Source organism: Corvus moneduloides, chromosome 1 (assembly GCF_009650955.1).
Source record: "Corvus moneduloides isolate bCorMon1 chromosome 1, bCorMon1.pri, whole genome shotgun sequence".
Classification (NCBI taxonomy): domain Eukaryota; kingdom Metazoa; phylum Chordata; class Aves; order Passeriformes; family Corvidae; genus Corvus; species Corvus moneduloides.
Genome location: NC_045476.1, coordinates 70,717,624 through 70,744,588, shown reverse-complemented (window position 1 = coordinate 70,744,588; position 26,965 = coordinate 70,717,624). Strand labels below are relative to the sequence as shown.

At 39.0% G+C, this 26,965-nt stretch overlaps 1 protein-coding gene across 2 annotated transcripts in view; it reads right to left on the bottom strand.

Annotated features, from left to right (window-relative positions):
* The window catches only part of CAP2 (cyclase associated actin cytoskeleton regulatory protein 2), a 68,448-nt gene that overhangs the window by 7,164 nt on the left and 34,319 nt on the right, over positions 1-26,965 (bottom strand). For both annotated transcript variants that reach the window (XM_032115053.1, XM_032115041.1), the window contains 5 exons: positions 15,955-16,098; positions 15,677-15,762; positions 13,846-13,951; positions 1,368-1,557; positions 321-496 (listed from right to left, as the gene is read on the bottom strand). In XM_032115053.1, coding sequence (XP_031970944.1) covers positions 321-496; positions 1,368-1,557; positions 13,846-13,951; positions 15,677-15,762; positions 15,955-16,098 — 702 coding nt within the window. The remainder of the gene's footprint in view (positions 1-320; positions 497-1,367; positions 1,558-13,845; positions 13,952-15,676; positions 15,763-15,954; positions 16,099-26,965) is intronic.

Below are 26,965 nucleotides of genomic sequence, written 5' to 3'. Positions count from 1 at the left end.
AAGGATTTTAATTGGTCTTCTCTACTGGACTTGTTTCTGGGGCATTGTCTGATTTTGCAAGGACTTTATATGCTGGTTCTGATGTTCTCCAGTGAGATGAATTAGCAAGGGATTCTCAGAGACAAATGAATTAGCTTAAGATCCTGCAGAATAGTAAAAGTTGAACTGCAGCAATGCAGAGAAATGGAGGACTCCGCCCATTTTCGTTGCAACTTTGTTTTGTTGCACGTTAATGACAGACCTCCTTTTGCAAGATGTTTCACTGCTCCACCTGGTTTGCAATGTGCAAGGTGCACTTCAGAGGTGTGACTGGAACTCACCACTCTCCACTTCTTTCCCTCTAGCTCGAAGACAGGGGCATGGTTCTGCTGTGGGAAATTCTTGGGAGAGGTAGGACTTGGAGTATGGCTTTTTGTTGGAGAACGAACAGATGGACCTTGGGCACGTAGGCTGGGGTTCTTGTGAGTCTTCTGGTCATCAGAGACATGCCGAAGCCCTTAATAAAAAAGGATACTTGTGAAAGAGACTCTATTTTCCAATCCTAAAAGTACTCATATTGAAGCATGAAAGGTTTGTTTTGTAATTGTGTTATCTTATTCTCGGAAATTACATTTTTTTATTTCCTCAAGGTTTTCCTGGGTAATGACCTAAAGTGTAACTTCTGACATACTTTTAGCAGCTCATATAAAACCTCTTCTACTGTGGATGGGCTATCTTAGTACCTTCAACAGAAAATACCACAATGTCTTCTAGGTCCCTCTCTGTCTGTAGCAAGCTCTGAGAGCTTGTTGTGTAATGTTTTTCCATCCATAAAATAGAGTTTCTTTTTCTAATTTAAGACAATATTTGACATATCCCTACAGCATTAAATGTAAATATATCAATCATATGTATTTAAATTCACAGACATACTTAAATTACAACTGTCCAATATTAATACAAAAAAGCTTTATTATTGACTCCACACTGATCTATGAGCCATACCTTTTCACTGACATGTAACACATTTTGACACAGGTTTGTACACTCAATGTGAGTCAGAAAGAGGAATAAAACTTTATTGCAATTGCAACTTAAGAGGTCACCAGCTACTGGGGGCTAAAGATATCCAGCTTGGCTGCTTTAAAATTAAAAGGATACCTCTAAATAAATGGTGTGGATGTCAGGTATGCTGAACTTCTTTGGGTGCTGTGGCTTCTAAAGGAGATTTTGGTATACACCCATCTCCAAGGGACCACTGCAAGCCTCAGAAGGATCTGAGCTGCTAGAATGTAATTTAAAATGCTGTGAAAGTTACATTAATACATGTAACAGCTCTTGATGTAGTTCCGAGTCATGGATCACAATTCGGTTTCTTTTCTCCTGACCTTTGGTAATTGCCTCTCCCTGGTTAAGCTGTGCAAAGAGGGCTGAGCGAGATGCAGTTCCTTCGTCCTTTGCGGTTTCCGTATCGAAGATGGGGGGCGGTCCCGGGGGCGGCGGTGGCGGAGGCGGCGAGGAAAGGCAGGAGCCGCTGGTTAGAACAGATCGCATGGACAAGGGGGATGCAACAGGACCCTGTTTGAGACAGAGGGAAAATATTTTACATATAGTGTTTCAAGGAACATTGTATCACAATAGTTCTTGTTTATTAATATCCTTGGATGCTGTTAGTTCGGGTGACTCTAGAAAGCCACAGGCTAGGGAGAATTTCTGGCTCCATAATCGAATGCAATCCTATGAATCCTTCCCTGCACCTGAGCAAGCACAGCTGGAAAGACAGCCCACACTGCTACCCCTACTGCAGAACTACTCCACCTAAAATATTTGTCTCAAAAACTTGTGAGGACTGATGTTAAAAGTCTTTAACAGTAACAATTCCGTAATTTATTCCAGTGTTCACTTTCATAAAAAGGAAAATGTCTCCTTTTGTTAATAGATACCAAATTCAGTTAACCATACCTCAGTGTGCATTCAGAAACATAAAGAAAATGTTTTGATACAACAGAAATAACTGAGAGGGTAATGAACTGTCAGTTATACATAGGGAACATGATACATTGTATGCAAGATGTAAAATGCTATTCTTTGAACTGTTAAAGTTATCTGTAAAGATTCAAATACCACAGAATGTGAAACTATGGTGATTCAAGTCTCTTGACTCTGAAATTAAATTTTTGAGTTTTTAGTTCAATTTCTCACATTCTTTTTTCCTTTTTTTTTCAGTTGCAGGAGATCACAGCACACAAGTTATGAGTGAAGGGGGCCTTGGCAAAGTAAGTAACACAATCTTCCAGTTTGCACAATCAAAAGTACATGTTTTGGTCTGAATTATGATGCTAGCATAGAATATTATCAAACACACAGAAAATACTAATAACGATCTGATTAAAATTTTATAATAATGCCCTAACATCCTAAAAATCGATGCTAGACAGAATCTGAGAATCACTTTTACTGTCCTGCCACTGAGTGTCACTCTGATCCTACCTCTCTGCAGCACAGAAGGGACTTTTAAAAGAACTATTGAGAAAATTAGATTGGTTCTGATGAGTTCAGCTAGCTACAGAGATACTGTGCATTGCAGCAGCAAATATTAACAGGTGGGCAGATACAATGGGAAAATTACAGCAACTTATGGAGTCACAGCTCCTCTAACTGTCTCCCATTGTTAAGAGATACAGGCTGTTAGTGTGCCCCTGGTAGTCCATACTGGAAACAGATACTGCTTAGCTGGCCTCTGAGGGTATTTTTAACCATTTATGGTACTACTCCTTCTGCTTTCCACTAAACTGAAACAGCAAAGTATTGATCTGGTTCATGCATCTCATGGGAGTGAAAACTATAGCTATTTTTTTAAAAGTAAAACTTGTTCTGGCCTGTAATCCCAAACTGATAACAGGAAAAGAGCTGAGGTCCACATGCTCCTTTTTTACTTACTCTTCAGATATACTTTAAAAACAAAATAAAAATCCAAGCTCTTTTAAGGGAATAAGCTCTCTTCTTAGCTATTAAAGCTATAAAATATTTTTGATCAAATGTAAACAAATGAGAAGATTCTCCTTTTGGAACTGATTAGCATTTATTGTCAAGATATACTGGAACTGACGTAGACTGCTTTTAGAGACATTCCATTGTTGCATGGATACATTTAACTCAGAGCTTCTGCTTACATACTTCCTCATCACAGGTTAGTGTTTTAGGCTGGGGACAACTTCTACACTGGGCCCTCAATTTATAGTGCCTGTTCCCTGCCTCTGTTAATGCCAGTGAAGTTACCTGCAGCAGTGTCAGCAGAACTGTGAATTACTGTAATTAAAAAAAAAAGTACGTGGATTTAGTGGCACAATCAGTTATTGCTGCCTGAGGTGCAATTCAGATCTTTCCTTTCTGTTGCCTGCAACCATAGCAACTGAATCCACTATGCCCTGGTTATCCAGAATTATGAACATTGCATTTGCAGGGCTTTTTAAAATTCTCAGATACCCAGAAATGGCACTCACCATTCACAGTGTGAACATGCAGTTATGAATTATGTATGCTTTATGAAAGGCAATTAATAGCAGCAGTGGTAGTGGCTAATAACTTTTAGTCTGAGATGAAAATCCACTTGCCAAATTCCAGACTGACATCTGATTTCTCAAAAAGAGCTACTGCTTCCACCTGCCTATCAATACAGTGCTGTGATTTTCCAGAAACTTGTGTAAGACTCACACATCCATTTAGAATTGACACCATCTAAATTGTGCAAAGGCTGCAAAGATGCATTAGAGAAAAAAGTTCTGGAAGTTATCTGTGTATTCTGCATACAACACAGAGTGGTGGGTCACTCTGGCAGTCTCTTCACCTCAAGTATCAAACTCGAGGCCATAACAGATCATGCAGAACAATCCTGGCTTGAACAATGCTGCTGAATAGTGCATCAAAGGCAGTTTCCCAAATGGCAACTAAAGTATGGGAATATCCACGTAATGAGACGGAAGTAAAACTCAGAGGGGTTTATCTGTGGAAGTGGATAATCTCTCTCCCAGAACTCTGAAAGAATTATCTTGTCAAAGTACAGATAAAAGGAAGGATTTTAAATACACCACTTAAGTTTGGACATGGTTTTGTATGACTGGAGGTTGTTGTCATACTTACTTTTCAAGAAAGAGAAGATGCAGGAAAGGATCTGGGAAACTAGGAGCTTTTTTCCTTCTAGAGCAGGAGTGATGAATAAAACAAGTCTACTCAAAAATCTCAATTCTTGACCTGAGGAGCAAAGATATTCTAGTCCTTTAAGTGGGTTTCAAAAGTAAGAAAAAAATGTATTCATTGCACTCATGCAATGCTTCTTCTTTTCTTTACAAGCCTGGTCCCTCCACCAAAATCAGTGGTTATCTCCACTGAGCACAAAAGATTTTGACTTAGTTCTAAGAACATAGAAGCTGTCACAAGGTGAAGATATCTGAGGTTCTGTCACCCTTCCCACTTTTCCTCTTAATTTTGTGCAGTCACAGAAATAAAATACAGACTGAACCCTGGTTGTCAACTTTTCTCCTGCATGGCAAATCTTCTCTCGTTTAAGACCTGAGTTACACCTACACAAGCTAACTGATATTGTAGCATGCTATTTTCAACATCTAGGGCCATTCTGGAAACTGCAAACAATTTTAATAATAAATTAGGCCAGGCAAAACTGAAGGACAAATCACAGGAATAAAGGTCACTAAAGTACAGGGCTTAATTGCTCCACTGTAGATCTCCCATCTTACAGCATGGACTCCTCCAGTAGGACCATCCCCCACTGAAATAAAATGGCATGGAAAAGAGAGACAAGTCTCACTAATGAGAGGGCACACAGACCTGCTGGGAAGAGGGCTACAGTCTTACTCTGGCTACAGTGTTGTTTTCTTTGCCATTTTGATGTACCTAACTGAAATCAAACAAACATTCAAGTGAGGTGAAATTCTTTGTGGGAGAGTGGCTCAGGGATACTCTCAAAAGGGGGCAAAAAGCACAAAAATGAACCGGAAATGCAGAAAACACATTTCACTTCTTGCATTCCCTGCATGCCAGGAAGATGGGACCTGTGCTGCACTCAAACACACTGACGTACAGCGCAGCTTAAAAATCAGCCAAGCGAAGTAATTCCAGAAACTTTTTTAAAAATTCATTTTGCCATCTATTCATAAATAAACCTCCCAAGTTACCAACCTCAGTCACTGGCAATTACTTTGCTTTCCTTAGTTACTCTTCTAAGACCACTTGAATCCTCAGGCTCTAGAATATTTCTGAACCAGGCTCTTAAACTGTTCTGGTATCTGGTAATACTTGTGTATAGTCCTATCCAATTTCAACAAAAGTGCCCTTCACAAAGTCCATTCATTTCTGTTCTGTATAGGGTGGTGTTTGTGAGAGCTGCTGGGAATAAAATAGCATGTTACATGCCCACAAAAGTTCATCTATCCTAAAGCAGCAGGTGCTCAGCAGCTTTGCTATTTGCAAACAACTCTTCAGATTAACTTCACGCAGATGTTAACAAGAGTGTGTCTTTACACAAAGAGTATTAGGAGCCATTTGGACCAGTAAAGGCAGTTGTTTGCAAGCTGCCTTTCTTCCTCTTTAATTTCAGCTGTTTGCCTCGGCAACAGCTGCTGTTCTCAGTGCTGTGGTGTCTACAGACACCACGTCAAGTTATACTGATAGCTGACTGCCCCCATTAACATGTTGGTGTGGTCATTTTTCCACCATTTACAAATATGCCCCTAGTAAGAATTATCAGGGGAACAGATAGAGTCGTCCTTACTTTGTGAAAATGTAATACAAAAGTAAGCCATAACTTCTAACCTGTTAGCTTGCATCATAGTGAACTTGACGTGCTTTAAACCTTGCTCCTGGAGCTTTTTGAAATGGAGGAAAATGTAGTTCTCGGAGTAAGGTCCTATCAGGAATAGGAGATGCAGGCCCCTTGACCATGTACTAAGAGCTCTGTAGGGGATAAAACATTCCTGAAATTTCCTCTTAAGGAAAAATAAATTGTCTTCAGCCTCCAACCATTGCTCTAAATGGGGTGACAGGAATGGGTCAGGGTTTGCTCCTTGCTGGATAGCCCCAAGCCATGTGCAGAGAGGCCCAAGGGTCTCCCACTGACGGTAGCAGAGAAGCTTCCTCTAGTGACAGTGCCTGATGCTGCTGACAGCGCTCGGTCTGATAAATGCGTTGTCACTGTGCAAGGGTTTGCAGCACTGTGGTACAGCCTCAAAACATATTGTATTTCTACCTTCATCTTGTACAACTTGCAGAAGAGTGAGGTACACTTCTTTTTGTCACCTAACTGGCTCACTGGAAGAAAGAAATGTTGAGATAGCTGCCTTGTTGAAACTCCTCGATCTCAAATCTCATGTAATTCCCTGGAAATTACAGTAGAGCTGAGTGACGCTCTTTGCTTTTGAGAAGCTGGGCCTTGTTAAGCACATTTCTCCTAAAGGCTTCCTTTCCCCAGAGCACAGGGCAAAGCCAATCTTATTAGAGAAATAAAATGCTGTTCATATATAACACAAGTGCTCTGGATGCCATACTGTCACTAATTTTTGGTGGCCATGTACAGTTTGATGTGTCTGAACCCAGCTACTGAGAGACAGTAAGAATTTCTTTTTATGCCTTATCGCAGATGTTACTATTTCCTGAGCTATTCTTGCTGAACAGCTCCCTAGGTTAGCCTTCCATGTCACTGTTACTATATTTGTAGTACTGCAGCAGCAAGGAGCCCTAGTCAGAGGCTCCTATCTCTGGGGATATGAGGGGCTTATGTGCCAGACCCTGTACAAACACCCGTGACGTTCCTCTGTGTTTATCCAGCTTTCAGCTGATACAGTGCAGCATGGAAACTGAGAGGAACAAAGTTCTTGTGCTGGGAACCTGCTGTGGAGCATCTGAACAATGCATTTCTTGTAGCTGCAATGGTTGATTTTACTCAGAACCAGAAGATTATGAACATCTATATAATGCATATAAATAAATGATACATGCATGTGTATGATATATAGTACCTATTTCGTTAGTCATTCCTATTAAGAGGTAAGTATCTATTTGCAGCTGAAGCAACAGGTGGCTTAGAGATAGGTCATGAAATCCCTCCCTTAATTTATTGAAAAGCCTTCTTTTCATGGCAGCAGACAAACAGGAATCCTAATAGGGAATAATACATTCTTCTCCAAAAAAAAAAAAAGGGAAGGATATCCCTGCTTTCTCCCCCTTTACAGTAATCTTAGTTTCACACCTAAAATGATTACAGCATTCTGCATTGTTCTTTCCATACATATGCACAGCCAAAGACCCAAAGACAAGAATTGTGAAGCTCAGAATATCACATATCAACCTCTGGGAACAGGTGGACTGTGACTCAGGGGCACAGAGCTCTTGTTAAGGTGTTTTTGTGTAAAAGTAGCTTAGCACAACAGTTCTATTACCTACCCTGTTTAAGCCACCTGTCTTCAAGGGGTTATGCTGCCCTGAGAGCTGCAATTTACTGGATGAAACAGCTGACTTACAGGGCCTGTAATCTTTGTTAGTTGAAACACAAAACAACAAAAACCAGGCCAGGTTCTTTTCTTGTTACTGAGTCTCAGCAGAATTATTTATCTGTAGTTTTCAAGCTTTGCAGCCCCCTGTAATACACTTTTGCTGTCCATCACCTGTTCAGGATTTAAAAATGATGCTTACATCTTCAGAGTTACCCAACCAGAAATGTTTTACACAGCCATGGTCTTCTAAGTCATTTGAGAACTGTATGATAATGTAATTGCCAACAAGTAATGTGCTCTACCAGGCAGACTGGACCATCTTTTATTTATATAAAAAATCAGTTAAAAAGAAGACCAATCTCTTTAGGAAAATAGTAACATTTTAATAGATGTACCTTTCCTTTTCTCTCTCTTACTTTCAGTTTTCTTTTTCCTTTCCCTTTTCCACTGGAACTAGGCTGCATGCCTCGCCCAGGTTTTCCCTTAATGTCTCTGAATGGTGCTTGGTCAAAATTAAGAGAACACTATCAATATATAGTAAAGACAAATATTTTCAGCCACTGTTGGAATAAGAGAGTAAAAATACTTTCTTTCAAAGGGACAGGGATGTAATTGAGGCAGTCTCCACCATGGAGGCAACTATTGTAGAGCTGCCAGGACGGCCAGTTTTTTAATCGATCCTGTACCAAAAACCAGAACATTGTCTATTCTCTGAGAGAGAAACACTTGCAACTAAAGGATGCAATTTTTTCCAACAAAAAAGTATAAGGGAATAGGGAAGGGCAAGGGTAGAGAAAGGAATGGAAGGTATACAGAAAAAGAGAGAAAAGGCTATCAGAGAAAAACTGAGCACTGTGGAAATGGCTACATCTTATCCAAGATACAGGCATTTAAATTGGTGTATCTATGCTGCCCTTGCGTCTATCTGAATAAGGCCTCTGGGATTGCAGTTGTGGCTGTGGCTGGAATTTGGCACTACAGTTTTGACCTTTAGCTTTAGTGAAGTGGCTCAGACGATGGCTGCTTGATAAGTAGGTCAAACTAAACACAGCATAGAAGAGATACTGGACAGATAATAGGAGGCTTTTGCCTGCAGAAGTTGGTCTTTGCAGCTTGTTCACATCAGTATGTACAGAGACGATGTATTACAGGAAAGTGCTTTGATAGAACAGGAGAGAGGCAGGGCCAAAATGTCTGGAGTTTATTTTAGACTATAATAAAATGCCCAAAGTTTGCACTGAGACTAGTGTAATTGCACCCAATTAGGCTAATGTAGGAATTACGATGGTACTTCTCGATGTGGAGATTGTGGAGAATTTCAGCTTTTAAAGAATGTTTTTAGAGTACTATCGAAGGAGTAATGAATGTTTTCTAAAATGCTATTTCAGGGAAAAAAAAGAGACTTGAAGATACTGGCTTCAATGGAAACAGGATTTAAATAAACCTCAACTGCTTTTAAAGATGTACAGACTTCATCCTAAGTTGCTCTGATTTGTAAAGGGGGGGGGAGGGAGGATTTCACTCATCACTTGAGTGAAGTTCTGTATTAGAAACTAAATACTGTAGTGAAATTCAGTACTAGTTTGTAAATATTTCCTGTTTGTAAATCAACCTGCTGGTAAAATCTGTCCTAAATTACAATTGTACGCAAAGAACAAAAAGTTAAGTACGGATCCACCTACAACTGAAACATTCAAGACAATTATTCTTGAGCACGATTTGTGTCTTAACACTTATTTGATATATGGATAACTACAGCACTTTCATTATTACTGGTTGTTTTCTTGCTGCAAGGTTAACCTGCAGAAACAGGAGCAGAAGTTTCACTTCCCCCGATTACTCATGCAGGCCTTGTAGCAAACAAACTTTTTATTAGGCATTCTTGTGAGCTTGTATTACAGCTGTTCATTTATTTGCATCACCAAAAAAGTGGAGGGTAGGAAGAGGCATGCTTCAATAGAATCTCTTCTTTAAGAAAAAAAAAAGGAAAAGAAGACACTTGCTCTTTATCAGAAAGAACTGAAAAAAGACAGGTCACTATTACAGCCATGGATTGCTTGTTAAAGACAGAAAACTGAGCAAGCAAAAATGACAATTACTGCATAGGTTAAATGCTACCCTGGGCATTAAAATATTTCATTGTAACAACAGCTTTTTCCTAAGAATCACTGACATCTGAGTGTCATCTCTGGTAGCAAGTTAAAAAAAAACTCCATTAGGCTGATAATTGCCATTGTTCCCATTGTCAAGATGGCTAAATTGAGATGCTTTGAGTACAGCGAACGGCCACTCAGCGCAGGGTGTAGGAGGCAGAATGATACTTTGCATTTAAGATAATGAACTACAAAATTACACTTTTAAGGAAATACTGCAGGTCCATCTGACTTGCACTGAAAAGCATATTTTCTCTGACATATGCGCAGTCAATCAATGAAAATGACTATATCAGATCATGGTGAAAATACATGGAACTTTTTACTCTCTGGGACAATCCTGCTCACAAACATACATATTTTAAATATGTACATTTCTTCTCTGAGCACAGTACAACAAATATCCTAACCATATTCATCATGCCTTGAAATGCCCATTTACATAGTCCAGTCTAATTTTGTACCACCACTCCACATGAGTAGCAAAACAGGTTCAGATGCACAAAATCTAAAGGTCCTTAACTACACTATTTCTTTCTAAGTGTATTCTTAAATACACAATATTCTTCGCTATTTCCTTGGCTTTTTCCTCACACAGTCCCGCACATTTCAATAGGGTGCCCTTATGAAGTAAAATATTGTCACACATCTTGGCAGAACCAAAGTGAGTAAGAGAGAACTGTGTTAGATCCAAAAATCCATAAACATCTGTTTTCATCACAAACTTTTTAAAAAGCAGATAAAGATAACTGTTATTGTCAGAAATGACTGCTTGGACATTATGTCAACCTTCTTCACCTGTTTCTGTGTCTGTCTTCTAATTTATTACGACATTTCTTTCTCTTTGATCTGAAGTGTCTGCCTGTATGCTTGCTGCCAGAGTCAGGAACACTTTGCTGTATGCACTAGTGATCTGTTCCAAGGCTGGCTGCAGCTGCCCTGTGCAGCTTGATGGAAGGGTACAGGGGGCTGGAAATGGCACAACTTTGGGATATTGCATGGCCATAAATGTGCACACCACAGTATACAGCACCCGTACCTTAGGGGCCAAGTGCCAACAAAAAAACCTGTCCCCTTCTTTTTGGAAACCCAAGCATAGGAAACCCTCTGATCTAGGCTGATGCTCCTGGGGTTTTGTTGGAGTTCAAGCTATGAGCATACAGTTGGGAGAGAAGCAGTAGTTAATACTCTTCCTGACTCTTCACTCTCGTTAGAAATATCCAAATGTGCTACTTAAGAGCTTTTTATAGAAACTTCATGCATTGCTTTGTTGATTTGTGCAGATATGAAGGGTAAATTATCGGTATAATACACTTTTAAATCTGTACTTACACGCCCCAAGACATTTCTCTCTTTCTCTCTCCCTCTATAATAAAATACCATTCCTACACCAATGTCTACCTTTCATAAATGTTCCACTTTGTTAACGCCTTGCCAAACTACTGCTTTTTCCTTTTTTCCTTTTATGCATCTAAGTGGAAGCTGCTGTGTGCAAGGATTAACAACTGTGTCTGCAATACATCTACAGCTTTTATAGATATCCTATTTCTGTCTAGACCCTGATTCTGCAGACCTTTATGCTTAACTTCACACAACGTGAATCTGTGAGTTTCATTCTCACTTTAAAATGTATAACAAAAATGAAAATATCACTTGAGCAACTCATTGCTTTCTGGAATGTATTTGTTACCAAGCTTCATAGAAATATTTAAATAACATTTAAGCTATTTAAACAACCTGCTAACTTACTGGATTCTAATTTTCTTACATTCACATTTAGTAAAACTTAAAAAAATATATGCATCCATAAAAATAAGTTTACAATATAATCTCTCAGACTGATATCACATAAAGGATAATTTAAATGAGCCATACTTCCAAGACAACTTCCAGATATGAGCGATATCCAAAGTGAAATGAAATCAGTACTTCAGATGCAATGATGGGCTCATCACTCATTATGGAATGAGCACTGTTGGCAGGAAACTACGCTTAATATGAATAAACAAGTCACACCTAGATTTTAGCAATTTCTTGGACAGCTGAAGACAGAGAAATATAAAGACATGATGGCTGAGTTACTGGTTTTAGGACCAGTCAAACATAATCTGCAACAGCTACACTTCTGAGTAAGATTACCAGTACTCACCAGCACTGACAGCTCCTCCTGTTTGATCAAATGGCTGTAACAAACCTTTACCTTGTAACACCATTTCCATACTTGTGGAGTTCTATTAAAAGTGAAGATTTTTCTTTTTCTGTATTAACAGAACAAATTTTGTCCCAGATTCTCAGGCTAATTCAGCTAATGCAGTACTACAATTCCTTTTTGTTATGTAATAATAATTTTGAAATCATTAGCTCATCTCACATTCACTGATCATAACAGAATAGGATGTGGCAAGTGTGAAATTTTGTACTACATAAAGGAATCATATTTAATGTTTAAAATTTTTACTATAGAAACCTACAAAGTAGCAAATAATCACAGTCTTCTAATTGATCATGTTCAAACATTTTTGCACTGCTTCAGACTAAGAACTACGTGCAGATCATGGCTCTCTCCCGTGTTTGAGCTTGCACTTGAATACTTGAGGACTGAAAGGCCTGGTACAATGTCTCATGAAGGGTATGAAGAGAAAGCTGCAGTCTGTTGCTGAACACAAGTAACATACATTCTCTTACATGGTTATAACTTCCATAGAGGGAGAGACAAACCAACTTTTCCACATTCCATGGAATCACAGAAAGGTTTGTATTGGAAGAGACCTTAAAGATCATCCAGTTCCAACCCTCTGCCATGGGCAGGGACAACTTTCATAGACCACATTGATGAGAGTCCCATGCAACCTGGCCTTCAACACCTCCAGGGATGGGGCATCTACAGCTTCTCTGGGCAACCTGTGCCAGTGTCTCATCACCCTCATAGTAAAGAATTTCTTCCTTATATTCAGTCTTTCAATTTAAAACTATGTCCCCCTCTCCTGTCACTACAAGCCTTAGTCATGTCTTTCTCAGTCTTTCTCACAAGCCCACTGTATATACTGGTAGGTTGCAAAAAGGTCTCTATCAAGCCTGCTCTTCTCCAGGCTGAAAAAATCCCAATGCTCTTAGCCTGTCTTCACAGGAAAGGTGTTCCAGCTCTTATTCCAAGTTAAACTACATTTCAAAGAATCACAAAATGGTTTGGATTGGAAGGCCATTAATCTGAAAGTTCTCCGCCACTTCCCTGTGTTCCCAAGTTCTTAAAATTGTTTGTTTTGAGAACTAAATGGTGGCCTGTCTTAGTCCTCTGAATAGTCATTCAATTAAAAATAATGATATTTGTGTACACAGAAGAAATTATAAATTTGGCGTGAAAGACTACATGTGCAAGTATATGGTAGGTTTAGGAGATGATACCAGTAAAGAGCAGGCTGATTACATTTTTAGTATATTTCCGCAGTTCTCCTAATCCAATAATAAACATAAGCACATTATTAAAATAATACAGAACACTGCGTCAGTGTAGACAGTGGACATAAACTCTTACATTTATACCCAACAGAAAATTAATTGTTCGTGTTTATACCTCTCTTAGAGAAAAATATTCATTGCTATCATCTTTCTATGCATCTCAGATGTAACACACAGAAGCGGCTTATAAAAGGAGCATAAATAATTAGGCATGCAGCTATATTTGCTCTCTCTCTGTATTTCACAAGTTATTCCTGTATGTCTAATATAACAGCTTTATAAAGCTAGACATCTACGAAGTAATAAATTGTTATGAATCCCTTGTTTTTCTCTTTCCTGTTATTAAATCTCTCTCTTTGTTCAGATTCTTCCCACCATTCTTCTCCTTTCCATGCCATGTTCTCTCAGTTTTCCTTTAGTCTGACATGTCCTTCAATTTTTTGCATTTTGTCTTGTTCCTACCTTCTACAGGCATGGAGAATTGTGTCTGCCTCTCCTCACCATCTGCAGCCGAGGATTATGGCTATAATCATCCCAAATAATTCTTCCCTCTTCCTCCAAACCTGTACCACAGTGGCCTGAACATCTCCACCTATATTTCAAATTTTTATTGGCTTGGTTGGGAAATCCATGGACCATGACTTCTGTTCCTGGCCTAGGTATTTTTTTTTTCTAAGCTAATGACCCGCATTAAAAGACAATCTGGTTACTGTCATTTTATGGTTCTTCCTGAAGAAAGAAAGAGTACTTACAGTTTTACTCCAGGTGAGACCTGTGGTGTGATGCTCTTTGATATAAGCTTGAAGCTCAGACCAGATGTTCAGATATGACTTCACCCAATCAACATGGCGTGTGTCACTGTAAAAACAGAGACAATGTTTATGTGTGAATGTACTTAGAAAGCACTGCTGCTCTTGCTTAAAGCAGGTAAAGCCCAATGTCTGCCTTAAAGCCATGGACAAATCAGTTAGCAGGCAGCCAACCAGTCCTGTGCTGCAAAGACTGAAGCCTACTACACTAGAAAGCTTCTAGATCCTTCCAGAGGACAAACAAGGGCAAAGGATGCCTCTAGCAGAGCGTGCTTCCTGCTAGAAGTGTGTGTCACCATTCTGCTCAGGCGCAAAGTCATCTGAAGAAGCACTAAAGGCATATTGAGCTGTGCAGCAGGTACCCAGACTCAGTTTCAGGGTGCTGAACTTTAGAAAATTAAATATCCGTGGGTTCTGTAAGATATTCTGGCTGCCATGTTCAAATGTGGTCAGGGCAATACTGGATCATGTTACAGTCATCAGACTAAAATATTTATATATCAAGAATTTTTAAAGTACAAGTCACAAGTTGGCTTTAGAATTGTTATTGTTAGTCCTCCAATGGGACTATAAATGAAACCAGGAAACATGTAGAGAGAAGCTGCTTGTAAGATGAAGTCCTCAGTTATAATAAATTATTAGTGAATAGTGATGGCTATGGACTGGATGCTTACAAGGATTGCTGTGTCTACCTTCTGTTTATTTCCTTTGGAATTTGATCCTTAATAATGCGGAAGACCTGGGTCAACAGGTTTAATCCAATGCCTACTGAAGTCAAGGGAGAGCCTTCCATACTTTGGAAGACATTGTGGTCTGATTCAGTGAAAAATAAGAAAAGAATTCCTCATTAAAGGAAGAATTAAATACCTAAATAATGTACTCTGCTTAACCATTACATGAGACATTTCTTTCTCCAGTATAAATACTGATGCTGTGTTGTAAAAATCATCAGTTACCCCAGCATCAGTTACTACCTTCAGCAGGTAAACTAAGGCTTTTAGGAATAATATATAATATATATAAAATAACATACTATATATAGCATATAATATGTATTTATACATGTACAAGAAATATAAATACATGCCAAAGGTTTTAATATTTAAAGCTTTCCTCACTAAAGAGGAAAAATTCAATAACAAATGCTGTTCTTCACTGGGATATAAAAACCAAGAGCCAAAATCTGGCCTTCAAAAGCACCAAATCAACAGGATTTATACATGGCTTTTCAAAGAGGGCATAGGAAGGAGCTGTATGTTTTTCTCTTTCTCCATCAGTTCACAGATATCATTCACGGAACTTTTATTGTGAATTCCTTGTGCTCTTTAAGAACAATGCAGTGGTATAGAGAAAAATCAAATTAAGAGCTATGGAATTTGAAGCTGTATATATCTACCACCTAAATACACATTTTGAAGCCAAGAGCAAGAACAGCAACAGTATGAGAGCACGAAGGAGAGGAGGATGCACAGCAGCCAGCTAGCCACACATTGCTATGTAAATAGGTATTTGCATATAAGTTCATGATGCTGGAATGCCAGAAAAATTAAAGATAATCTTAAAATGTGCATGGAGTGAAAACCAGCACTGCTAATACTGCTGCCATTCTCACTGCAGCACGCTGCAGGTCAGAGGTGAGGAGGGGAAACTACACTACTGCAAGAAGGTTTTATTTTTAGTTTACAAAACACTTTCCTTGATAGCACTGTGAACCCTACTGGTATGGTTAATGCTCTGTTCTCTGGCCAGTGGATACTGGAGCTTGGCAACATACCTGTTCTTGTAGTCCTTTAATACCCTGTTAGTATAAAAGGTAGCAGCATCATTCATCTCCTTGACATAAGGGCCTGGTTTAGGAGACTAGGACCATCACCCCATGGTAGCAGGAAACAACAGAAGGAGAAAGGAAGTAAAACATTAGTCAGACACCTCCCCTGACATACTAGGTTTATTACCTTATTGGGTGTAGTACTGCAAGATTTGGAACTATCCTGGCCTGCACCATCCAGAAACCTATTTACAGCCCTCCCAACCATTCCATGTGTCACTTACCACTGCTATCCACCCAAGGGCAGGGATGCTCTCACTGACGGCTGAGAGGTGGTTGAACATTTTACTTCCTCTGTTCCTTTCTCTGAAGTTCTGGATTTCCTGAATCTTCTCTGATATGGGCTTGAGAAGCATTGCCACCTCACTCTGGAAAAAAAAGGGGAATGAGAGGAGAGAGGAAGGGAGGGAAGGGAGAGGGAGAGGGAGAGGGAGAGGGAGAGGGAGAGGAGACTGCTGTTAACACTGGGTGGCCCAAAAGCACCATATGGTTTAATATTGTCCTCCTTGCCTACTGACTTAACATCCAGAAAGAAAGGTCATCATAAATTTCTACATTACAGTACCGATTTAATTACCCTCCTATGGTTGCAGTGATAAAATGCACAGACATTAAATACTAATAATATGTTGTAGCAAAAATTGTTCTCAGCACTGGCAGCATTTTCACATGCTGCCCAGATTAAGAACCGTATCAACCCCATAGCTCAGAGTTAGCAAAATGCTTGTGATTTTCATCGGATATCCCTGGAACTTCTTCAGATGCTTGAGTTTTTCATGTTATTAACCAAGTTCTTCTTAAGAAACTATTGTTAGTGGCTTGTTATCATCTGGCAACAAGACTGAGAAAGTAATACACTGAAGGCAATATCAATTTTACCTTCCCTTATTGGTACATTTTAATGTTTTGGCTGCAAGTAATGCAAGAAGATTTCATGGGAAATATGCATGCAAGCCTGCAAGCCATGGTTTGGGGAAGTTCTTCTGGGCTAATCAGAAACGAATGGTACCCAGGGGAATGACTGCTGAGTGGAAGGAATAGTGTCTGGAGTGAAGAGAAAGGCAAAATGAATTCAAAATCTATCCAAGCTCTTTCCTGTGCAAAGTGAATGCAAATCACACTGGTCCAGTGTCTCAGAAAAACTAATTTAGACCACTGATTCACTGGGAAAAATTCTTCCACTTAGAAAACAGCAGATTGAGGGACATGGAGTCATCATCTTACAAGCAAAACAACTGCGGTACCTTGCAACCCTGTAATATTGCAAAAGTATGCTCACAGAACCCATACAATGTCCCACCAAAGACAGTGCACCACTCTGATTCTCCCTGGCACTTCACTTGGAAATCACTGAGGATCAAGTAGGAGAACTCTGCATTTTTTCTCACCTTTTTCAGGTGAAGCACTTGTTACGTGCTTGCTGGAGACAACTAGTTCTCATGATCTTGAGGACTAATGCTGCCATGACACACACAAGATGATGGTCACATATGTCCTGCTTGATCTCTTTCATTTTAAAGTCTTTCTTTTCACCCTTCCAGAAGACCTCAGCATTACAGAATTTTATGTCACCTTAGAATAAGCATGTTTGCTACGGATCAACACAGGTCAAAAGACACTTCAAAAACATGTCAAAAAGAGATTCTGCATTTTGAAAAGAACTTTGATCCACCTATGGAGCCTCAACATTTTAGTGGTAGTGTAATTTTGAGAAAGGCCTATGCATCTGAAATACATGGGGATATGTGATCTTGCCCTACAACAAAACGGGTTGGGAGAAAACAAATATTTACAGTATTACTGGGAAATGAAAAGATTTTTTGTTGATGACTTAATGACCAGCGTAAGTCATTAAGCCTGAAAAAGCCCTGAAACCTCCATGATTTGTGGTTCTTAAAATATGATTTTGTTGCCATAACATGACAAAGTCTGCAGAAATTCTCCTTTCTAATTTTTGCTTGTTTACAACACGCTGCAGCTGGTTGGTTCTTTCTTATTTTTCAGGGAAATCTTTCAAGTATGACAGTAGTTAACAAAACTGAAATTTTAAAAAGTGCTTGTTCTGCTTTGATATTATGCCAGTTTTCCTCCCATAGTCTGAGGGATATTTACAGTCCTTAGCTTACTGTGAATCTTCATGGCCCAGTTCCAGCCAAAGAGAATATCAGGGCTAAAAATACAGCTCCACGGATGCCTGGTATATCTAGACAGCACTGGGAGGCAGCACATTTCTGTGGATAGGGCACAGAAGTGGGAGTCCTTAAAGGGGGGTTCTCTTTGCAGCTCTCCCACCAAATTGTCATCAGGTTCCAGGAAAGCTGCGTTAGCTTTCTGTGCTTTGATTTCCTCCATATGAAATGATGTTAACATAGCTGTTTTATTTTGTAGAATACTTTGATATATATAGATAAGAAGGCAAAATTAGGGTCAAACATTTTTCTGAATGACCCACAGTGACCCACACCTCCTCCTATTCCTCCTAGAAAAGCTCCCAGCCACTTCTCTGAGGATCTTCTGTCAGTGGTACAAAGATTATTTCTTCACCTCAGAACACAAGACTTAATCTACCCAATGAACAAATATTTATAAGAAATGTTTATAAAAATGTGGTGGATTTATTTAATTTCACAGAAGCTGTGCAAGTTTTAAAGACGAAGTATATATTGCTAAGGAAAGTTGCTCAAAGTAATCATTCCCTTGGCACTGCAATGTGGGCTTGAGGCTTTGCTCAGCTCTGTCCCATGTAAGAGGTCCTGGCAGAGAAGCACAGTCTGCCTTCCCTCCACTCTGCACTCATCCTGTTCTGCAATGGCTGCACAAAATGTGTGTTTGTGGAAGCTTCTTGTCATCTGGGTTTCTGTGTACGGGTTAGACACAGGAACACAAGCCTGCAAGGAGTCACTTAATTGAGTTCTGTCTCAGTTCTAAATCTTTAGTTAGTGATTAAATTGCAGATGAATTACAGTGTATATGGCATATGGGTATAGAATGGCTCATTAATTCTGGCAGTAATCAGTCTTGTTTGGCTTTACAATGCAGAAACAGTTGTGCTGAGGGTTCTAGAAGAATAATCTCTTTATTGCATTGAATATTAAAACAGCTGACTTAATAAAATTATTGTCTATATTGTACCTCTAAGAAAACTGAATTCCAGAAGATGAATCAGAACTGTTGGAAAAATCTTCAGCATGCCTTTGGCATGTGCTAGATAAAATTTCTTGTCATTCAAGACACAGAACAGTTGTTTAACAGAAATTTAAGAGTCTCTGTACAAATACCATTCCTATTATACTATCAGTTTTGCTGAAATGTTTAAAAATGCAACATGGGCACAACTGATGAAAATCAGAAGTAATTCCCAGTATCCTTTATTTCATTTTTAAATAATGATTAAAACCATATTGTCTTTTTAAATACAAATAACTAAACAACCAGACAGTCTATAATATTTTATAATACTTATTAGAAAATCAAGAGTAGTAAGACTCTTGCCATGATTAGCCAAAACACTCCAAAAAAGTTCCAGCTTGCAACAAGAACTGCCTTAGGCTTTGGCTTCAGAGACTTAACAGTCTCAGCCCAGTCTCATAAAGTGGCCTGGAATACCAGTATTCCAACAGACCACACTGCACAAACTTTCTTCTCCTTCACATATTTGCATTACCCACACAAGAAATTCCCCAGATGACAGGCTTAATAGGACTGGGACACAGGGACACTCAGTTCAGGAGAATAGCAAAAGTTTTGGGTTTTGTGATGTTTAAAATTTGCCTGTAAAGTCACACTAAACTGAATGGCTTGCTTAAATTTTGGCTGCTCAAGCCAGTGATTACTTGAAAATCTCAGCTTTAATTTGGAAAAATGGGTATTTTCTCAGGACCACTGTTGTCCAGAAACCTGCCAGCATGAATCACAAGGCACAAAACACAGCAGGTAAATAAAAATGTAGTTTTTAAAGGTCTTATGTATTTTTAAGCTAATCTTACATGGTTTTGAGGGGTGAGATTGTTTACTAAAGGATTTTTATGTTGATGGGTGGCAACACAATTCAGGCCTCACTATTACAGTGCTTAAATCAACCTGACCTATTATGAAAAAAACATGTCAAGAGAACAAATACCCTTTGAAGTTATGCAAAATGAGGGAATGACAACCTTTGGTACAGGAGCAGTAAAAAAAACGCGAGAGAATTTGGGATCAACAGCCCCTTCATTTTACTCAGCTGCAACCTGAACAGCATGACTACAACCTCTGTTCCATGGTGTACAGTTTTGTTATTCTCTCCTTCATGATTACATAAAATCTCCATCATACTTACTTTGTATTTTTAAGAGGCAAGTTTGAAACATGGAGTTGATTCGAATCAGGTGTCTTTGTCTGTGTTGGCAAGCAGTGCAGCCTAATAGGAGTGGTTCTGCAGAGCAAAACAGTTGGTGCTGAGGCCCTGACATGCACTGTATACATGTTGGGGAAGGCTATTTTGGACTAGCTGTAAATTGTGGCTTAGAGGCTGTTTAGGAGTGTATCTTTCACTGCATCAGAAGGATACCCACTTTGTACACCTTAAGACTGCTCTATAATGTGAAATGTGACATAGTAAACGGGGCTGATTTGAAGGAGAAATATAGTCCCTCTGTGAGTTAAAATACTAATGTAGACACAGCCATTATCTCTGCAAGCAGCCTAGTACAGTCCCATTCCACATTTCATCCTTTCAAGGGATGAAAGATGTCATGGATAGCAACTGCTACACTCAGTTGTAACAACTTAACAGGCAGGCATCTGCCCTCAGCTGAGACTTGATTCCCTCTACTGTAAATGAAGAAAGAGATATCCGTGAGGAATCTTTCCACATATTAATAGATATTAGATGACTATATGTTAGAAGACATTAATAGATGTGAAGAAATGGACTCTAGAGGTGCTGGCCATTCCTGTAAAGACAGCCTAGAAGGACACCTTACACAACATTCCTACCTTGGCAGTTAAAAGCTGACGAGCAGGAAGCCCATCCTGTGCCTACAGGAATAAGATCACCAGTGAGATGCATTTCTGCTGTGAGTGGCTGTGATTCTAGAACTGAAGTAGTTTTTGATTAACTGTAATTTCCAGCATTTTGTATTTTCAAAATCTGTAAAGAAGTGTTTAAAGTGTAAGGTTTCCCCTTTTTTTTTGTGTATATGCAGTTTAAGAAAGGCCTTTTTTCTGTAACTGTTTATTCAAAGTCTGGATAGAATCAGTGCTCAGATTAGTCTGAGAAATAATCTCTTTATTTAAGAATATATAAAGTATAATTTTTTTACCCTGCACCTTAATCCAGTGTTTTCTCTGCAAGTATTTTCTGCTTGGCAGTAGAGACCATTAGTGAGATTTTTCTCTGAGATCACTACATTTATGTCCCTCTAGTATTCTGGTATTTTCAGGATTCAAACCTCTCCTCCTACCTAACTACAGAAAGACATTAATTTATTATGGCCTAGTTTTCTTAGACTGTAAATCTTCAACATAGTAGTGTAACAAGTATTTGGCCTGTTGGTCAACAGTATAGGTTTTGCCACTTCAACTCACTGCTGTGCAGCAGCAGGGCTATGACACAGAGAGACAAATCTGCAGAACTGTCTGGTCAGCTTCATCAGCACAGAAGCATAGACACATTTGTGTGCTTCCAAAATGAATTAATTGGTATTTGGCTTTTATTCCTCTTAGATAGCACAAAAATTTTCAATCTAACAGTCAATATCAGCTGTAGCAATTTTGTCCTTTGTGGGAAAAAAACCAGGGAATACCAAACCATAACTCCACATGACAAATTACTACTTTAGTCATTTGTGGGTTTATTTTTAAATGTAAACTCTGAGGCAGGACAAATGGAGAGGAATGTGAAAGACAAATCACTTCTAACTAGTGGAGAAATCCAGAGCCTGATACAAATTGCATGCATCAGTTTACAACAGTGCAGAATCACACCCACTGCCTTTGGCTGGGACTGGCTGGTTTTTAAATGGACTTGAATGTTCTATGTTTCGTATTCTTGTCCACTACAGCTTTCTGTGGGCAGTATTTTCAACAAGGAAGGGTTCTCCTGCTTTAGGCACAAATTAATCAACAAGAACAATTACACTAATAATCTGCTTTCAACCTTTTGATTTACTACTCCTCAAACCTGCTGCTGTGATTGTAGTCCATGTCAATGGGGTCCAGGGCATTCCAGGTAGCAAGGTTCTGTCAGGAGATAGTGTTCTGTTAAGCCACAGTTGTTTTGTTCACAACATCTGAGATATCATGAATCTTTGCTAAGGGCAATTGCCTTTCACAGGCGCATGTCCCAGGAAAGGGATGTTAGATGTTGAAGGTTTCCATCCTTGGACAAACTGTAAGACTGCCAGGTTCATTGAGCAGTCCTGGAACTGACACAACTTTTGGAATTCACAAATCATTGGTTGTGACCTGATTTAGACCAACGTAAAATTTGTGGGGGGGAAAAAAAAGAACAAACCTGTGAATCAAAAAGCCCTGCTTTTCAGTCGCCTGTACCCCCCATGCTTTCCTTTTTAGAGGGTTATCTGCATAAATCTCAGGAAAGAATTGTGTAACACAGAGAAAGGAGAGTACTACTTTAGATTTGTGTTTAGCAGAAATAAAGAATATGGTATTTAAGGGGAGAGGGAGTGTCCTATCAGCGTAGCTCAGTCGGGTCTCACATGGCACAGTTTGAATATACACATTGGTACAGGGACTGAAAACTAGCCTGGTGATTTTAGGACATTATGTTACAAACAGCAGAATTCCAGTGAAGGTTTACAGATCCCCAGAATTGCTCAGCAGGTATGTCAAATGAGGATCTAGAGTACACAAGTACACTGGAGGTCACAAGTGCAAGAAGCCTCTGGTTACTGGAGCCTGATCCTTGCACAGAATGTGAACTGCTGGCAAGTCCATGCCCAGGGATGTTGGTGTGAGCCAGCGTAGAGCTGCCACTGATGTGAATCTCTGCGTCTATTCTGTACAGGTTGGGTGATGTTGAACTGATCACAGCCCTTTTGTATTCCCTGGATCCCTAAGTGTCTCTGGGCCTTCTTACTGCTGAGTGCACTGCCTCTGGGGCAGAAGTGAATCTCAAATGCATCCACCTTTTATTGACCTGTGAGTTTTGGCAAACACAAGTGAAGAAAGTGAAATGGTACAAGGATACCTAGAGAAGTTAACTAAAAGAAAGACACTGAGGTGGTGGAGTGTGTCCAGAGAAGGGCAATGAAGCTGGTGAAGGATCTAGACAGTAAGTCCTATGAGTGGCCAATTAGGGAGCTGGGGGTGTTAAGCCTGGAAAAAAAGGAGCCTCAGGGAGACCTTATTGCTCTCTACCACTGCCTGAAAGGAAGTTGTGGTGAGGTGAGGGTCAGTTTCCACACCCAGGTAACAAGTGACAGGACAAAAGAAAATGGCCTCAAGTTGCAACAGGGGAGGTTTAGATTGGAGCTTAGGAAAAATTTCTTCACTGAAAGGGCTGTCAAGTAATGGAACAACCTGCCCAAGGAAGTGGTTGAGCTACCATCCCTGAAGGTATTTAAAAGACGTATATGTGATGCTTAGAGACATGGTTTAGTGGTGGAGCTGGCAGTGCTGGGTCTATGATTGGACTTAAAGATCTTTTCCAACCTAAACGATTCTATGAGCTGAAAGTATAATGACTATGAGGCTGATAAAATGTAGACGAGTGATTTTGAGACAGAATTATGAGATAACAGGTGTCAGGGGCTATCTGGATGTGAAACAGAGTAAGAGTTTGCAACAATATCCAAAAACAAGCCTGTGAACTCTGCACTGCAGCAGGTCAGCGACTGGAAACTGTTGGTCCATCCCTGCGGCTGTGACCACACGTCACATGCAGTTGTAGGCTTGCTGATAACAGAAATATGCCAACAGTTTGGCAAGATTTCAGAGAACAGGACTGGGGGAAGGGGTTCCCTTTCGAGCTCAGGATTCTCAGGCTCTGTCCATGTCACTCTTGGCACCTTCTGTGAGTTTGGGGCCTGAGGACCTTAAAAGGATTGAACCAAATTCTTCCGTAAGCTATTTCTAGATACGGAGGAACAGGTTTGCAGCAGACAACCAGCTGAGAGAATGGCAGCAAAACTCAGCTCAAACTCTGTTGCATAAGAAAGTAATAAATTAACAAGGTGAGGAGCATCCTACTGTTCATATGTTTGGAAAACAGTAAGCGTGATCCCAGTAAGCATGAGGAAAAGTAGGGGGAAATGGAATGACAAAAGCAAGTCAGGGTAATTAGAAAACAAATTCTGCTAGAATGCAGAATAATAAGTCCCAGGAGTCCTGTTATTGAAGTACTGTAAAATAGAAAGAGAAAAAAACTAGCAATCCTGCACTGACAAAGGGTAGGGAACTGTAAATCTTCATCTTTTGATTTCTACATAAAAATTCTGAGAATGAGTCCTTTATTCAACCTTTATTCAAAGATTTTGCCACAACTATTCTAATCCTACAATAGATTTTTTTTTTTTTTTTGTGGCTTGGCCATAAAAAATAAAAACTGAAGGATTTGTTTTCATGGCTCTAAGTCCAAATTCAAATACAGTTTCTTGGGTTTCTGTGAGGTGGAGTGGGGAGGGGATGTCCCTTTTTTTAAAGGAAAGCTCTCCTTTACCTCTCACTTTTTTCCACTCCTCTCCTCCCACCTGTGTGCAGGATCTGGATATTTAAGCTAGGTATTTAATTGGAATGTTTGTCTGCACAATGTTAGTAATTAAATCCATGAGCTTTGGCAGTCATATGAACTCAGCATTCTTTTCTAATGAGAAATTATGTAATCATTTATAGTCTGAACTGCATCTGTCATTTAAATCTGTAGTAGTACTTACCATGAACATGCTCATCCTGCATATGCTTATATTGATTCACAAAAATAATAATCTCATTAACTTGTTCTCAGTATAGGAACAATGGATCTCTCATGCCCTCAAATCAACTCTTAAAACTGTTTGAACTCTTAAAGTGAAATATAGTAATTCATAAAGAGAAGACAGTATATGAGTCACCATTCACAAAGAATTTAGTGCAGTGACTTTGAGCAGCGATTAGTATTCATGATCACAAATTTTAAAAAGTTGTTAAGCAGATAAATTTGCTCAGGAACACTAATAACTTGAAATTATTATATAATGAAATAAAAAACAAGTTTCAGTCAGAACTGTATTTGGCTTAGACTGTGGGAAATAGAAAACTCAGATCCAAACTATTTCAGAATGCTTTGTGAAGGTTTATGTTAAAACCTGTCTTCTGAATTGCCCAAGCAACATGCAAACATATGCTCTCAAAATACCTTTTTAAACAACTTCTCACAGATTACAGCAATATTCTAATTTATTTTCCCTTCTCCATCTTCTCTGTACTCACTTATACACTCTTCTATATTCTCTTACACTATTTATAGTAATAAACAATTTATAACAGACTTTTTTTGTTTTAATGCTTGAAGTTTGGCATCAGATAATTTCTAATAAGTGGATGATCTGAAAAATCCCATCTTACTGAATGAGTCTGTATCTAGCAACCATTAGCTGGGACATACACAAACAGGAATATCAACTGGTGGTTTTGTCATGTGATCTCTTCCACTGCACATACAAATATAGAACATGACCATAAAAAGTAACAGAACATGCTCTCTGCAAAGTAATTTATTGCAGTTGATGCTAGATTGGTATGCCAGCTGGAATTACCTTCCTGGCTCCTACTATTTTTGCATATACAGATAATAAAGGCTGTGTACTGCAACAGATTCCAAATGAAAAAAGTAACATTATTAACAAGAGGCAAAGCTCCAAAAAAGCAACTTTAGCACGCCTGACTGAAAATGTTTGCTAGTGACTCATAGCACGAGTTAAAGAGCTAAATGAATTTTAGGACTTCGCCATTTTCATAGAGAGAAAAAAATACCACTTTTTGTACAATATATGTTTCTCTCTTTGCTGAGCACAAAAATATCCAAGGATCATTATAGATATAAGACCTTTCTTTTTGTTTTAATTCCTTATTCATTAGTTTGTAAGCTGCAAGAGCTGAGCTAATTTATTTTTCCAGCGCATTTTCCTCTCCCTCTTTTTTTTTTTAAAGGCACCATGTATGACATCCCAACATGACAGGAACTCAGTAAATCCCCTCAGTCTCCACACCGCTGTCTCTGAATGTCTACAAAGCTACTATGCCATAATCGCAACTCACTGGCTCATTCACAGCTTTACATTATAAAGCAAACAGTCTAGACAGCTGAATGACAGAATTACTCTCTTTTCTCTTGCATTTATAGATATGCTGTCATCTTCATTTGCTTTTCTCTAGTCTGTGCATTCTGATACACTAATGATCAGCTTTCCTGTTTGGATTCCACACTGACTCCATGGCTCTAGGCTATAAATACAACCAGAGTCAAGATGACATCACATCAATAAGGTCCTGGGGGAGCAGGGGGCAGGACCCCTATTTCTTTCCTTCTCCTGGGTTAGCTGGTGATTACCAGCTTTTTCAAAATGGTTAACCAACATGACTTTACAATAGAAATTTTCTTCCTCATTGAGATGGAGATATAAAAAACCTCATGCCTGGAACTATCACTCCCTGCAGTGGAAAAAAAATATTCAATTTGTACAGATTAGGCAGCCTTCAATTATTTTCACATCTGTCCATATTATAATTGAGTGTATCTATGCAAAAAATATATGCAAAAACCAGAAAAAGAATGAACAACAATATGTGTTTCGATGTCTATAAAAATGTGTAGCTAACAATCTTTAAAAAAACTTAAGTAACTGGACTGGGTTTGTTTTCACTGATAAAGAAACTTTAGTCTGTAACATTCCTGGTATTTTAACTTTGGAATGATGTGTACACACACATCATGTGGCACTTCCTCTGTGCTAAAAGACAGTTAAATGATAAAATTGTACTTTCTTGCCTTCAACAAGCTGCAGAAATCTATGCAAGCCTGATAATGTGCAACTAAGACATACGGATATGGATGGCCAGCTCTGGTGATATTTAAGACAAGGTTTTTATTACTTGTTGCTTTTCTTAATGCTTCTGTAACCATCATTCTGTATTGCTGGAGAATCTTTTTACCTCTACTCTCTCTTTTTTTGTTTTAGCGTGTCTCATTGACATTTTTAAATGAAAATTTCTAAACCTTGCAGTTGAAAAAAATCTCAAACTTGACCTCTGACC